General features: G+C 34.8%; 1 protein-coding gene across 1 annotated transcript in view; it reads left to right on the top strand.

Moving 5' to 3' along the window:
- Positions 1-16,022, top strand: part of LOC108911055 (protein sidekick) — a 118,702-nt gene that overhangs the window by 73,809 nt on the left and 28,871 nt on the right. The window contains exons 3-4 of the mRNA XM_018715881.1: positions 13,380-13,556; positions 14,415-14,631. Of these exons, the coding sequence (XP_018571397.1) occupies positions 13,380-13,556; positions 14,415-14,631 (394 nt within the window). The remainder of the gene's footprint in view (positions 1-13,379; positions 13,557-14,414; positions 14,632-16,022) is intronic.

Below are 16,022 nucleotides of genomic sequence, written 5' to 3'. Positions count from 1 at the left end.
AACTCTTGTATTTTAGGAACATTTTTTTATTTTATTCGAATTAGCTTCAAAGCTTCAAAACAATATAAAAGTGTTCCTACACAGCAAATGTAAAAAAATATATAGGGTGTTACATTCACGCACGTTGTTCTGCATTGTGCGTAGTACATTGATGAAAACTGAATAATATGTCATGTTACAATAAAAATAAAAGCTTCCCATAAAGTGACACTTCACTAACTCCTCTTGAGGACCCTTCTTGAAACTTTTATAAAACTCGACGTTGGAACTTTTTGTTACAATAATGCATCGGTAACGCCTGGAATGCCAGGGGAATGATATATTCCCCCAGGAAGCCTACACCTAGCTCGGTTAATACAAATCGCTATAAATTATTTACAAACAATTTATTAAAACTCTCTTTACGTCCGTCAGCCGAATGGCCGGTACGTGCCAAGCGGTCGACTTTTCTAGCTTTATTTATGCTGCCGGACGAATGGCCCTGTTTTGTTTTCAAGCGTTTTTAATGCGCTTTTTATAGGGCCGGGGTAAATGCATTTGCGAGACGTCACGTGATTTCTAGGTACGACGCGTTGCCACCGCAATTAGCAGGGCTGTGCCAAAGGGGGTTAAAAGGGGCCGGCACTAGGGGGCATTCGAATTCGATCGCTAGAGTCATCCGCAGAATCTGATAATCTGATGGTTTTGTAAGAACGTAACATCTTTCCTTGGAGAGAATAGTTGATAGGCATATAAGGGACGGGGTGTTGAGGGCAAATCCTCTACACAAGTACCAATACGCCTATCAGGCAGGCAGATCAGTCGACACAGCCCTTTATAACCTTTATAACCTAGTCTCTAGGATAGAGAGGGTGATGGACGACAAAGATCTAGCTTTGGCAGCTTTTTTAGATGCTGAAGGGGCATTTGATAATACACCTTTTGAATCTATTAATTCGGCAGTTCGCAACAGGGGCCTTGAAGACACTTTGTGTCGTTGGATAGATACCATGTTGAGAAACCGGACAGTAACAGCTACCCTTTCGGGAGAGACATCCAGGTGTAAGGTAGGCCGGGGCTGCCCCCAGGGAGGCGTACTGTCTCCCTTGTTATGGGGATTAGTGGTGGACGGCGCACTGGAGGGCCTTAATCGAAAGGGGTTTTATACACAAGGCTATGCGGATGACTTGGTCGTTCTCATAGTCGGGAAACATAATATTATCGTTTCAGAACTCATGAAAGAGGCTTTGAAATGGATAGATGACTGGTGTAAGGGGCAGGCACTGTCAGTAAACCCTGACAAAACGGTCGTAGTACCCTTCACCAGGAGAAGAAATTTAACTGGACTCTCTGAACCTATAATAGGGGAGAGGGGCATTACACTTTCCAGGGAAGTAAAATATCTAGGAGTGATACTGGATAATAAGCTTACCTGGAATGCGCACTTGGAAAAAGTGGTGAGTAAGGCGAAGCAGACATTGTGTGTATGCCGCCGCCTTATTGGGAAAACCTGGGGACTGAAACCAAAGATGTCACACTGGTTGTATACGTCGATAGTAAGACCCAGGATTCTTTACGGCGCTGTGGTATGGTGGCAGAAAACACAACAGACCACAGCGAGGGAAAAACTGAATAGAATTCAGAGATTGGCCTGTTTAGGTATAACGGGGGCGATGGCATCGACCCCGACAGCTGCACTAGAAGTCATGCTAAATCTACCACCGCTGCATATAGTGGTGGAAAGAGAAGCGCGGCTAGCAGCATATCGACTCAGGAATAACAACGGCTGAAGGAGTAGTTCCTATTCCAGGATCATGGACACATCTATGTCGGAACCAACTTTTGGGGTGGTATCTGACATCATGGTTCCAAGGTTTCACTTCCACAAGCCATTTGAGACTCGAATAGCAAATGGGAGGAAAGGTTTAATACACTGGAAAGGTGGAGCCTAGTATGGTTTACAGATGGCTCCAAAATGACCAGAGGGACGGGTGCAGGAATATATGAACTCAGACTCAGACCCAGATGGAGTGCAAGCTACAGTCTGGGGGAGTTCCCTACTGTATTCCAAGCAGACATTTTCGCGATAATGGCGTGTTTGGCAGAGAATGTACGTAGAGGTTATAAACGTAAACTCATATATATATATTCTCTGATAGTCAAGCTGCGATTAAAGCTTTAGGTGCACACAAGATAAGTTCACTGGTATGGGATTGTTTACAAATGCTGACTGAACTGGCCAACAATAATACAGTCAGACTGTGTTGGGTGTCAGGGCACAAAGGCATTTGTGGAAACGAGAAAGCGGATGAACTTGCTAGGAAGGGATCCGAGACAGAGTTCATTGGTCCGGAGCCCTTCTGTGGCACATCTCCCAGTGTGGTCAGGCGGACTCTGGGCAAATGGACTGAGACAGAACACAGGAAATATTGGACTTCAAGGCCAGGACATAGCCATTCGAAGGAGCTCATGGAGTATCCTTCGAAGGAAAGAGCAAACGATTTACTGAGCTTGAACAAAATCAGGCTCAGGAGAGTGACAGGACTCATAACGGGACACTGCTACTTTAGGAAACATCTTCATAAGCTAAAGCTTGTAGACAGTCCGGTCTGCCGAGGATGTGAATCGGCGGATGAAACTTCTCTGCATATCCTGGGCGAGTGCCCGGGATTTGCACGTAGTAGAATGGCGCTCCTGGGGAGACCTCATTTGGAACCCAAGTAACTGAGAGAAGTGTCAGCAAGGAAGCTTTTGGACTTTGTAAATAGGACAAATCCACTTGCTGAATAGGACTAGTAGTGGAACGCACATTAGGCCTAATTAGGCCGCGGTGCTATGGGACTTATTAGGACCAACCACTGGAAGAAGAAGAAGAAGAACGACCAACTATATACCAGGAATCGCTGAAATTCAGAAAGGCCAAAGGCAAGAAACAACAGTGAATAACCACCTGGAGAACTGGCGGAACCATCAAAATGGGTTTTTCACTCCAAATTCAACGTTTTGCAAATCAGTTAATCTGTTAACAAATCAATTTCCGCTCTGTTGGGTTTAAAACATAAGTTCAATATTTCACAAGTCTAAATACTTGAAACAAATCATCTTTCAGCATTTGTTACAATATAATTTGCCTTTTAGGCGAATAAAAGTGTAACAACTATAATTACGAAGAGCACAAATTAAAGAATAGCTTATTTGTTGACATATTTATTTAACGTCTTTCATGACTGGCTGTTTTGAGTATATTTATACAAAAAATTGAATTTGGATTTAATATCTCCCTTAAAATCAAAGGTAGACCCATCAAACCTTACATAGGTACCTCTAACCCTGAGGTATTGAGACAGTGATCTGGTAGAATATGACTGTATAAATATGTATTTAGTTATTCTATTTAATAAATCGTAAATTTGAGTCATATTTCTTCAAACGCGATGTTCAAGTGGTTTTTTGAAAAAAATAAAAATATATACCTAATATGTAGTAGTTGACGTGTACTTGTTGTTTTAATTTGGTCAGTTAAATAACAATGACTGAAAATTTTCTAGATGAAAAATAGAAAAAGTGACAAGAGAATATTATTATTTATTTGTTTTTACACAATTCTCAGAGTAAGTAGGCCATGAAAATAAACTAAAAAAAGTCAAAATACAATCCTGTATGTATTAAATGTAGGCAAGAATAGTCTAATCCAGTGCCGATTGTGCGGGGGGGGGGGGGTCTCTTGAAATTTTCAAAGTAAAAATATTGAATTGGGGGAGCCTTGCAGCTTGCCCCTAAATCTGTAAAGTGTTTACAGCGGTGGTTATGGTCACCGTCGTACAGCAGTGAAGAAAGACAAAGTGGGAGTAGCGCACATTTACCAAGCAGTTTGGGCTTTGTTTAATTCACCCGTAACCAATTCACTTTCTTTTCTTATTAAACGTAATTTATTTACGTGTGGTGTAAAATTTTGTTGTCTACATATGTTTTTTGAAAGATTTTAAATTTTAAATTATATTTGACAAACAGACTAATAGAACTACTGAAAAATCTATGGTGAGAGAAATACCAAACTTTAATGAAAAAGTAGTTGAAAAAATTATTTCGGACAAAAGCAGAATAATGGTCTTACTATAAAAAATAATGTTGAGCACATTTTCCCTATATTTCAATGATACTTAAAATTAAACTACTGAATTATATTTTATTTCTTTTACTACCTTATACCTGCATTTTTTCGCCCTCTCTGGTATGGAACTTAAGGGCCGCCACTGGTCTAATCATATGGCAAATTAATTATTTTTAGAAAAAAATTGTGTGAATTGATTTAGAACGACCAACTATATACCAGGAATCGCTGAAATTCAGAAAGGCCAAAGGCAAGAAACAACAGTGAATAACCACCTGGAGAACTGGCGGAACCATCAAAATGAGTTTTTCACTCCAAATTCAACGTTTTGCAAATCAGTTAATCTGTTAACAAATCAATTTCCGCTCTGTTGGGTTTAAAACATAAGTTCAATATTTCACAAGTCTAAATACTTGAAACAAATCATCTTTCAGCATTTGTTACAATATAATTTGCGTTTTAGGTGAATAAAAATAAATCAACTATAATTACCAAAAGGACAAATTAAAGAATGGCTTATTTTTTGACATATTTATTTAACGTCTTTCACGACTGGCTGTTTTGAGTATATTTATACAAAAAATTGAATTTGGATTTAATATCTCCCTTAAAATCAAAGGTAGACCCATCAAACCTTACATAGGTACCTCTAACCCTGAGGTATTGAGACAGTGATCTGGTAGAATATGACTGTATAAATATGTATTTAGTTATTCTATTTAATAAATCGTAAATTTGAGTCATATTTCTTCAAACGCGATGTTCAAGTGGTTTTTTGAAAAAAATAAAAATATATACCTAATATGTAGTAGTTGACGTGTACTTGTTGTTTTAATTTGGTCAGTTAAACAACAATGGCCGAAAATTTTCTATATGAGAAGTAGAAGAAGTGACAAGAGAATATTATTATTTATTTCTTTTTACACAATGCTCAGAGTAAGTAGGCCATGAAAATAAACTAAAAAAGGCCAAAAGGAAATGTTAAATTTGTAATGTGCAGTCAATTTAACTCGACTTGCAAAATTCGTTTGCATACGTGGGCCCCTTGTAGCTCGCCCCTAAATCTGTAGAGTTTACAGCGGTGGTCATGGTCACCGTCGTACAGCAGTGAAAGACGGAGTGGGAGTAGTGCACTTTCACTTTTCACTTTCTTTTCTTATTAAACGTAATTTATTTACGTGTGGTGTAAAATTTTGTTGTCTACATATGTTTTTTGGAAGATTTTAAATTTTAAATTATATTTGACAAACAGACTAATAGAACTACTGAAAAATCTATGGTGAGAGAAATACCAAACTTTAATGAAAAAGTAGTTGAAAAAATTATTTCGGACAAAAGCAGAATAATGGTCTTACTATAAAAAATAATGTTGAGCACATTTTCCCTATATTTCAATGATACTTAAAATTAAACTACTGAATTATATTTTATTTCTTTTACTACCTTATACCTGCATTTTTTCGCCCTCTCTGGTATGGAACTTAAGGGCCGCCACTGGTCTAATCATATGGCAAATTAATTATTTTTAGAAAAAAATTGTGTGAATTGATTTTCGGGGTTGTCTTTAATAAACCTTTTTTTTATTTACTTCTGCTATTTCTTTGCTTTCATAGGTATTTTCTCCTCTTTTACAATTGAACTAAGAAATAATGTTAATATTTTCAAATTTTATTCAAATTAGTGTTCAACCGACAGTTAGAATATAGAATTTTCAAAATTTTACCAGAGGCGGCAGCAATGCATTTTATAACTTGTTAAAATTTAAAATCCTTCTGAAAAAGAAATTTTAAGGTGGTAGAAGAAAATGTACCTACATCTATTAATACATGATATTTCAAGTAATTATTTAACAATAACCAGACTCGGAAATAATTTCAGGAGGGTGGAATTAGATTTTTTTTATTTCAAATAATTCTCACGATTGCATCAGCCTTTATTGTTTTAAAACATTGATTTGGTAGAGATCTATTATTCGATTTTCATTTTTGTAAATCCATATTTTTTTTTTCTGGAGTATTTTCCTGAATATACATATATAAGGACTAGGCTTAGTGCGGCGTGGAGTTTAACAGGACCGTAGTCAGATTAAGAATGAAAATATTAGAATAGAATAGAATATTTATTGGTTACATTAATACATAACATATTATGGTAGCAAGTCAAAGAAACACACAATCATAAAAACAACAATTAAGAAAATACAAACAAAGCACTAGACCAAGGGTCGGCAACTGGCGGACCGCGGTCCAGATCCGGACCGCGGAAGGTAAAATAATGGATTCCCAAAAATTTTTTGAAAGTATAAATTGCGCAACTAAATTATTTAAAAAATAATTTTCTATTGATAATAATACGTTTGAGTGCCACCCTTATCATTTCTACTACAATTGCGTGATTGATTTGAGTTGTTAATGGTTAGTAGGTAGATTAAATTTGTGAGTGCAACTTAAAATAAAAAATTAGTAAGGAATGTGAGTTTTTTTTGTGGACTTCGTTAAAAATTTTCAAAAATATCCGGACCCCACCTAAAATTACTTGCCGACCCCTGCACTAGACTAATTAAAATACACATTGACCTAACAATAAAAATTACTTTATAACATAATAAACGTCAGAGTGAAAGCAACCGCTAAAAGTCATGAACACTATCCATAAAGTCACTGACGGAATAAAAACATTTTGACAACAAATAATTCTTTATACACAATTTAAATTTGACAAAACATAGTGATTTTACATGTGATGGGAGGACATTGTACATGTTTAAATTTAAGGAATTTCTCGCAGTCAGTGCTAAGCGATATCTAGGTAGTCGCAATAATTTAGAAGTACGAGTACATTAATTATGTATATCCGATTGAACCGTGTAACTGGCAATATTCGTATGAATATCCAATAAACAGTAATAAAAAAATAGCGATGGCAAGGGCATAATTGATTCGCAAAATGTTGGCGACTGGATTTTTTGGATTCTAAAGGTTTTTGAAGCGCTAGAGCAGCCCCCCCATAGCACAATACCATAAGACAAGATGGAATTAAAGAGGGAAAAATAAACTGATCTTAAAGTATCAGTGCTAATCACCTCTCTCAGTTGCCTTAATAAAAAAACTACCCAAGATAACCTCTTATTCATGGACTCAACATGGTCAGACCAAATCAATTTATCATCAATTGTAATACCAAGGATTTTAACATATTTATGTCTTACATGCCCTGGAGTAGTGGTAAAAGTTATACTCTGGGATTTATCTCTATTAATTTTAAGATTGTTAAACGAAAACCAATTTATGACTTTAGATAACATGTTATATGAATCTTCAGTTAGACATGAGACATTCATATTAATTAGGGTGGTGTCATCTGCGAATAGTACACACTTATTAGGCGCGATATCAAAGCAAAAGTCATTAATATATATTGCGAAAAGCAAGGGCCCCAAAACAGAACCCTGGAACAATTTCCGTCTATTTCTTTTCTCTTTTGGCATTTTCCCCCCAACTAATAGTTGTTAATGTAAATTATGTTACTATTTATAAATAGTTATTTAAATACACTCGGCAAATACAATTTAGAGCAGAGATAAAAAAGAAAGGTATTGACGCGACGCCAACTACTACAAGGTTCCGTAAATAACTAAACAGTTCAAAACGAGAGTCAGCTGTGAAGGCCACCGACCCTTGCACCGGCTCTGTTAGATTCTGCACATGCACTAAGCCTAGTAAGGAGTAAGGACGCTTTTTTGTAGTAAAATTAAAACTAAATTTATCTTTCAATACCCACTTAGGATTAATTGATCAATTATTTTATTTTTTGACTTTAAATTTTTTCCATTTACTTGTGACTCACCCTGTATATTGCTGCCAGCTTAAAAAGTAATGCACTAAACAAAAAAGCGATTTGATATTCGTGAAGACCTCTCGGCTCACAGATTGCGATGATACTTCATTTGATTAATTTGTCTACGCTTTCACCGAGAATGGTGGTCCGTGCAGTAAGTGAAGAGCAATTTTTCGCAAATGAAAATTCCTAGATTGTGCTCATGCATAAAACATAACGCGCCCGACTAACCGCCAAATATTTCATACATATTCTCATTGTCGCGCCTCTGCCGCTGAATTAAGCCAAATGTACACGACTTTAATTTAGGGGTTGGCTGCTACCCTAGCGAGGGCAAAACTAGGAAATGGGGAAGTCATGAGGACGCTGTTGAGTTTCATGTTTTTGTTACCGCATTGAAAATTGAATTGAATATTCAGAATTTTCCGGTCTCGTAATTGAAATGGACGTTAGAGATGCATAAAACAGGTTTACTGGGTACGTTTTTGGTACAGTCATATAATAAAATATTTCACGCTTCCCAGATTGTCTACATTAATTCGTACAAAATGAGTAGTACGAAACTGTAGTACAATTTCGAATTGCTGCGTCGGATGGTGTAGTTTATTTTGAGATTTTTGCGTTGGCGTTTTGTTAAACTTAAGCGACCAGCCATTGTTATTGGCCGTTAACGTTATTGACACTACCAACAAGTAGTAAAACATTTATAATTCTCCACTGTATATTTTGAGCAATTCTGATAAACAAAAAATCATGCTATTTCAGACTTCATACAGTATGTCCCACGACTGTGCCCCAGTGGCGTAGCTACGTTTGCGCAATGCATATCGCGTCCGTCGGCCATTCGGTAGACATAGAGTTTTGGCAATAGAAAGACAAAAAGCCTTAAAAATTAATATTCAAAAGCTAGTTAATACGTTTTCTATTATCAAATCTATAATTCTTTTAGTTTGTCACTTGGGGTTTGAAACTTATTAAATATTTCTAATATTGCCACATCTGATAGAATGTCAAATCATGGTCAAATCTGTATTTTCTCGTTCTATTAAACTAACTCAAACATAACATTTGGTTATTTTGCGTGTCTGACTTTTGCTTTTGTCTTTAAAAGTACAATAATTTTGATTTTCACTGTGACAGGATGGAGTTTTACTTTTATTTGTGATAGAATGGAATTTTACTTTTGTTTGAATGGTTTTTATTTATTTTTATTGTTTTTTATTTTTATCAAAATAAACTAATTACAGTACAATTACACACATAGACGTGCCCTGTTGTGCCCTGAATAGGAAAATACTTTTTTGTTTCCAAATTTAAACACTTAAAAATGTTAGTAGTTTGTTGATACTAGGGCTTGCAATCCCGCAATGATTTGAAAATCCCGGTATNTGCGTGATTGATTTGAGTTGTTAATGGTTAGTAGGTAGATTAAATTTGTGAGTGCAACTTAAAATAAAAAATTAGTAAGGAATGTGAGTTTTTTTTGTGGACTTCGTTAAAAATTTTCAAAAATATCCGGACCCCACCTAAAATTACTTGCCGACCCCTGCACTAGACTAATTAAAATACACATTGACCTAACAATAAAAATTACTTTATAACATAATAAACGTCAGAGTGAAAGCAACCGCTAAAAGTCATGAACACTATCCATAAAATCACTGACGGAATAAAAACATTTTGACAACAAATAATTCTTTATACACAATTTAAATTTGACAAAACATAGTGATTTTACATGTGATGGGAGGACATTGTACATGTTTAAATTTAAGGAATTTCTCGCAGTCAGTGCTAAGCGATATCTAGGTAGTCGCAATAATTTAGAAGTACGAGTACATTAATTATGTATATCCGATTGAACCGTGTAACTGGCAATATTCTTATGAATATCCAATAAACAGTAATAAACAAACAGCGATGGCAAGGGCATAATTGATTCGCAAAATGTTGGCGACAGTGATCTCTATGACCTACGTTGGCCAAAATACAAATGGCTTTTTTGGATTCTAAAGGTTTTTAAAGCGCTAGAGCAGCCCCCCCCATAGCACAATACCATAAGACAATATGGAATTAAAGAGGGAAAAATAAACTGATCTTAAAGTATCAGTGATAATCACCTCTCTCAGTTGCCTTAATAAAAAAACTACCCAAGATAACCTCTTATTCATGGACTCAACATGGTCAGACCAAATCAATTTATCATCAATTGTAATACCAAGGATTTTAACATATTTATGTCTTACATGCCCTGGAGTAGTGGTAAAAGTTATACTCTGGGATTTATCTCTATTAATTTTAAGATTGTTAAACGAAAACCAATTTATGACTTTAGATAACATGTTATATGAATCTTCAGTTAGACATGAGACATTCATATTAATTAGGGTGGTGTCATCTGCGAATAGTACACACTTATTAGGCGCGATATCAAAGCAAAAGTCATTAATATATATTGCGAAAAGCAAGGGCCCCAAAACAGAACCCTGGAACAATTTCCGTCTATTTCTTTTCTCTTTTGGCATTTTCCCCCCAACTAATAGTTGTTAATGTAAATTATGTTACTATTTATAAATAGTTATTTAAATACACTCGGCAAATACAATTTAGAGCAGAGATAAAAAAGAAAGGTATTGACGCGACGCCAACTACTACAAGGTTCCGTAAATAACTAAACAGTTCAAAACGAGAGTCAGCTGTGAAGGCCACCGACCCTTGCACCGGCTCTGTTAGATTCTGCACATGCACTAAGCCTAGTAAGGAGTAAGGACGCTTTTTTGTAGTAAAATTAAAACTAAATTTATCTTTCAATACCCACTTAGGATTAATTGATCAATTATTTTATTTTTTGACTTTAAATTTTTTCCATTTACTTGTGACTCACCCTGTATATTGCTGCCAGCTTAAAAAGTAATGCACTAAACAAAAAAGCGATTTGATATTCGTGAAGACCTCTCGGCTCACAGATTGCGATGATACTTCATTTGATTAATTTGTCTACGCTTTCACCGAGAATGGTGGTCCGTGCAGTAAGTGAAGAGCAATTTTTCGCAAATGAAAATTCCTAGATTGTGCTCATGCATAAAACATAACGCGCCCGACTAACCGCCAAATATTTCATACATATTCTCATTGTCGCGCCTCTGCCGCTGAATTAAGCCAAATGTACACGACTTTAATTTAGGGGTTGGCTGCTACCCTAGCGAGGGCAAAACTAGGAAATGGGGAAGTCATGAGGACGCTGTTGAGTTTCATGTTTTTGTTACCGCATTGAAAATTGAATTGAATATTCAGAATTTTCCGGTCTCGTAATTGAAATGGACGTTAGAGATGCATAAAACAGGTTTACTGGGTACGTTTTTGGTACAGTCATATAATAAAATATTTCACGCTTCCCAGATTGTCTACATTAATTCGTACAAAATGAGTGGGGCTTTTTATATACTTTGCGCATGGGCTCAGAGAGCCCTTGCTACGCCACTATTGTGCCCTGAATAGGAAAATACTTTTTTGTTTCCAAATTTAAACTCTTAAAAATGTTAGTAGTTTGTTGATACGGATATTAAATTTTTTGAAATATTTCAAACGGGCTCCACTCCTCTTAGGTATTTTATCATTTCCGGTTCTATTCCCTTCTTTTCCCCCTCTCCTCAACCGATTTACCACTTTTTATCTTCTTCTGCTTCTCCTCTGCATATTTCCTCCATATACAGGATTCCTTTTATTTCATATTCCTCGTCGATTGCTTCTCTGTTTTGTTTGTGTAAAAATCTTTCCATCTTTACTGCATCTTTTACTCCTCTTATTTTAGAGCAGTAACTTTGCATTCTTCCTGTAATTCCTTTCCAAACTCTTCTCATGTTTTCCTTTTTGCATTTCTAATTGTCTTTCCTTTCTCGATATTCTTCTTTACTTATTATGTTCTTTCTTAACTTTTTTCTGATTTAGTTCAAATAAACTCGGCAAAAAAATTAAGAGAAGAGAAATTTTTACAAATTTTTTTAGTAATTTTTGGGCTGTAAGTAAATTCGTGAATAATGGTCGTATCGAGACAATAAAAATCTTGAGATGAAAAATTTTTTTGGGCATCACACTCGGCGCAATCAAAAGAAATAATGTAAGGCAAAAATGTTACAAGTTTTTGTTTTTATGACGCAAAAAATTTTGAAAAATATTTTTTTTCAACATTAATTTTTAATTTTTGATGAATATTTAACCCGAAATTGTGAGAAAAATAACGCAAAAAAATTTTTGGGCAGTTTTCAAATAAAAAATTTGTAAAATTTTTGCCTTGCATTATTTCTTTTAATTGGACCGAAAGTGATGTTCAAAAAAATTTTCCTCTCAAGATTTCAAAACTAGAATCTTCAAGCTTCAAGGTGATACGACCATTATTCACGAAGTTACAACCTTTCAAAAATCATTCAAAAAATTTAAAAATTTTTCTGTTCCCTTAACTTTTTTACTAAGTTTATTTTTACCTTCTTACTTTTTATTGCCACTTTTAGTTCATTTTGATTTTTGTTTTGATTTCATTCCACATATTTCTATCGCTTTCTCCTTTAATGTGTTTTTAAACGTGATCCATATCTTTTCCACAGTTCATTTTTTTTTCAGTTTTTTTAATAGAAGTTTTTAATTTTCTATTGGTTTACCTTTTATGTTTTTGTTGGATATTTTTTATTTTAAATTTATTTACATTTTTTATATTCTCTTCTTTTAACCTTCCTCATTATTACATCATACAGACTCGTCGTGATCATTCTATGTTGCGTTGATAGTGCTGGTTATTTTTCTGCTTGGTATTATAGCATTGAAAATAGTATTGTTTTCTTGATATTTCTTCTTGGGATTTTGAGAAACATCCAGAATTCTAAGGTTATGATACCAAGTAGGATTTCAGAATTCGGAATAACCCAACAGTACATCCAAATTCAATAACAGGAAAATGCAGTTATGACTCACAAAAGTCCCATTCTGAATTCAGTAGATTTTTATTAATTAATTTTTTGTTTCAGACTGCTAACAGACTAGTTGTTTCCCATAATATAAATACAAAATTTAATAGAGGATTGTAACTATTGCATCAAATTAAGAATTATTCTTTGCATATGCAAAATTATAAACGAAGTTATATTAGTACGCGGGTCTTCATCTCCCTAATGACTTCCTTTGAAATTGTGCTCTTTCAATTTCGTTCCAGCCGATAATATCCGGATCTCCTTGCAATTGCATTTGCACATCTATTTCCAACTGGCCCCACCCCGCGACAGTGTCGGTCCTTCCACCTTTTACCCATGTGCCAATTTACTTCTAGCCCTTAACAAATTTTTAAGCCATAATTATTACACACATCATGAGAAAAAAACCACCTCGCGTGTGCCTGCGTATAAACATAATATTTTGCAATCTATGTTCTGACAATTCCTAATAAATGTATTCTTTGTTGCAGGTAATCCGTCTCCGCAGTTTAGGTGGCTGAAAGACGGCCTTCCAATCACGACACTGTCAACAGATCGTTCCTACAAAATCATATCCGCTAAACATGAACACGGGGGGCGCTACAGGTGTATAGCAACCAACAAGATCGGTTCCATACTCAGCGAAGAGTTTAGTATAACGATAGCGTGTAAGTTAAATGTTGAGTGACACAGGGACTGTTTACGAGGCCAGTTCTCGTTGCAACTTGGTCTTGATGATCAAATGGTAACTGTTGATTATAGAAAACGTATATTACATTATTTCTTCTTCTTCCATAAAGCAACAATTGTCCAGGATAAAGTACGTTCACAGATTTAAAATAACTACATGCGACGAATTGTCACTTGGTCATAAAAGTGGGTTAAAAAATATCCGCACTGATTTGTATTTCAAGAATTTATTTATGTGTTTTAATAGTTGATAGGAGTTGGTAGGAAATTGTACTTGTATAGTGTTTATAAAAAAAAAATAAGTTTATTTTAATAAAAAGTAAACTGCAACAACATACAGTAAATATAAAACAAAAATACACAATAATAGTTTCTTAGGCATTACAATAACTTTTTAATAAATTAATCATGATTAGTAGGTATTAATAAATACAACAATTTTATTCATTTTATTCAGCTTCACTGTTAGTATCAGCACCTGTCAATAACGAATCTCTAATATTCGCAATATATGTACAATGTGCATTCCAACGTAAATAGGACTTTTTAAAAATAAGAACAAAAAAATTTTTTTGGAAAAATCGATTTAGCTTTTATTTACGAGTGCTGCCATCTTCATGTTGAGGTCGGAAAGTTTTCAGACCACTCTCGTATAAAAGAGATTAATTTGTTGTGCTCTAACAAATGAATTGTTGATAACTGAATTCATGTTAATGCAGGTATTTATTCTCTTAAATCTATGAATGTACTTTATAATGCGCTGTTGTAGAAAATACATAACATGCCAGAACACATTCGATAATTCCTTAATTTCGACAGAATTAACTTGATTTCAGACATGAGCGTTTTCAAAGACAAAACCGAGAAAACAGTATCAGTCAAGGAAGGAGAAGCTGCCGTCATAGACCTTCCGGAAATAGAGTCGATTCCTCCACCGGATGTTACGTGGCTGACCGATGAGGGGATTTTAGAATACATCCAAAAATACATCACTTCGAAAGACAATAGGCTTGTTATTTTGTCTGTTGAAAAATCCGACCAAAAGTCCTACAGGTAACAGTACAACCAACAAAGACTATGATAAATATGGTTCCGCAATGCCAACAATGAATACAACAGTCTATATTTTTGTCGTTCGTAAAGAATATATTTTTATTTGTTAACAATTGTCCCGTTCCCTATTGGTGGCTCAAAGATAAAGAAGGAATTATGATCATAGATGTAGGTGTGAGAAATCAATCAAACTGTATTTCCAATATCAGAAAATCTTAAAGAATATAAATATATTTCCAATACAGTTTCTTTTATATTTTATAATTACCCTTCAAATAATATAAAAGAAAACTACTACGCCACTGTTGGCAAGATGAAATATTTACTTCACATTATTTATTGTGTGCGGCAAATAAAGTGTATAAAATATGCAGGGTGCCATTAAAAATGGTATTTTCCTCTTGATTGTTGTTTGTAAATGTACCAATTAATAATCAGTAAAGGCTTTAATATACTATATACAGGGTGATTCAGCCATATTTACATTAATTTTAACCACGTACTCGGAAAAAATATGTTTCTCCCTTTTAAAAGATAAGCAAATTACCCCTTAACTGCCGCTAGGTCTCTGATACCGCGACAAGAACTTGCAGAGCATCGGCAAATGGCTTGAATGTGATAGACGCAATTTTCAATTTAGATAAGGAGCAACTTACCATTTCAAGGCGGTTAGGGACATCCTAAAGCAAGGTCTAGAGAAAAAACGCGAGTTTCTAAAATAGTTAATATAACCGTTTATATGTATATTATGTCTAATACTAGGAAAATGTTTAGATTTGGCAACGTTGCTTCAAGCCGAGATCAAGTTGACTTGGGAGCCGTGAATGTATCAATACCGCCAGCGGTCAGGGACGGTCCAAAAAGGGGTTTAAAAAATGATTTGAAAATATCTTTTTCGCGTAAATATGCATTTTAATTTTTTTTTAATCGCGTATTCATATTCTACTCATTTTTCCTCATCTTTTCCCTTAAAATTAATGACTGTGTCAATGACAGTTGAAAATCAAGTATGGTAGTGTGATCCTAGTTATTAGACAAATTATGTTACAACCTAATTATATTAATAACGCAAAATGGCACATATGTATGACAGTAATGAATTTATTATTTCGTTAATTTACGGTGAATGCCAGCAAAACGCAGACGCATCACGGGACCATTTCGTATTACAGAAGTCAATACAAAACTCTGTTTCCTAAAAAATAACTGAATAATTGTAATTAATATTACGTATTATGTAGTATTATTGTGTAGTGAGACCAAAAAGTTGCATTGTTATGGATGAGTCCGTTTCTGCGTTGATCCTTCAAATGAATTCATATTTACAGTTTTTATAGTTCAACATTTCTTGCATGGGAACTGAACCCCACAATTTTTAAATCTCAAAGCGA

The sequence above is a fragment of the Anoplophora glabripennis genome, unplaced genomic scaffold (genome assembly GCF_000390285.2).
Source record: "Anoplophora glabripennis isolate ALB-LARVAE unplaced genomic scaffold, Agla_2.0 scaffold437, whole genome shotgun sequence".
Classification (NCBI taxonomy): Eukaryota; Metazoa; Arthropoda; class Insecta; order Coleoptera; family Cerambycidae; genus Anoplophora; species Anoplophora glabripennis.
Note: the sequence above shows the minus strand (reverse complement) of the source record. Positions and strands in the feature narration are given on the sequence as shown.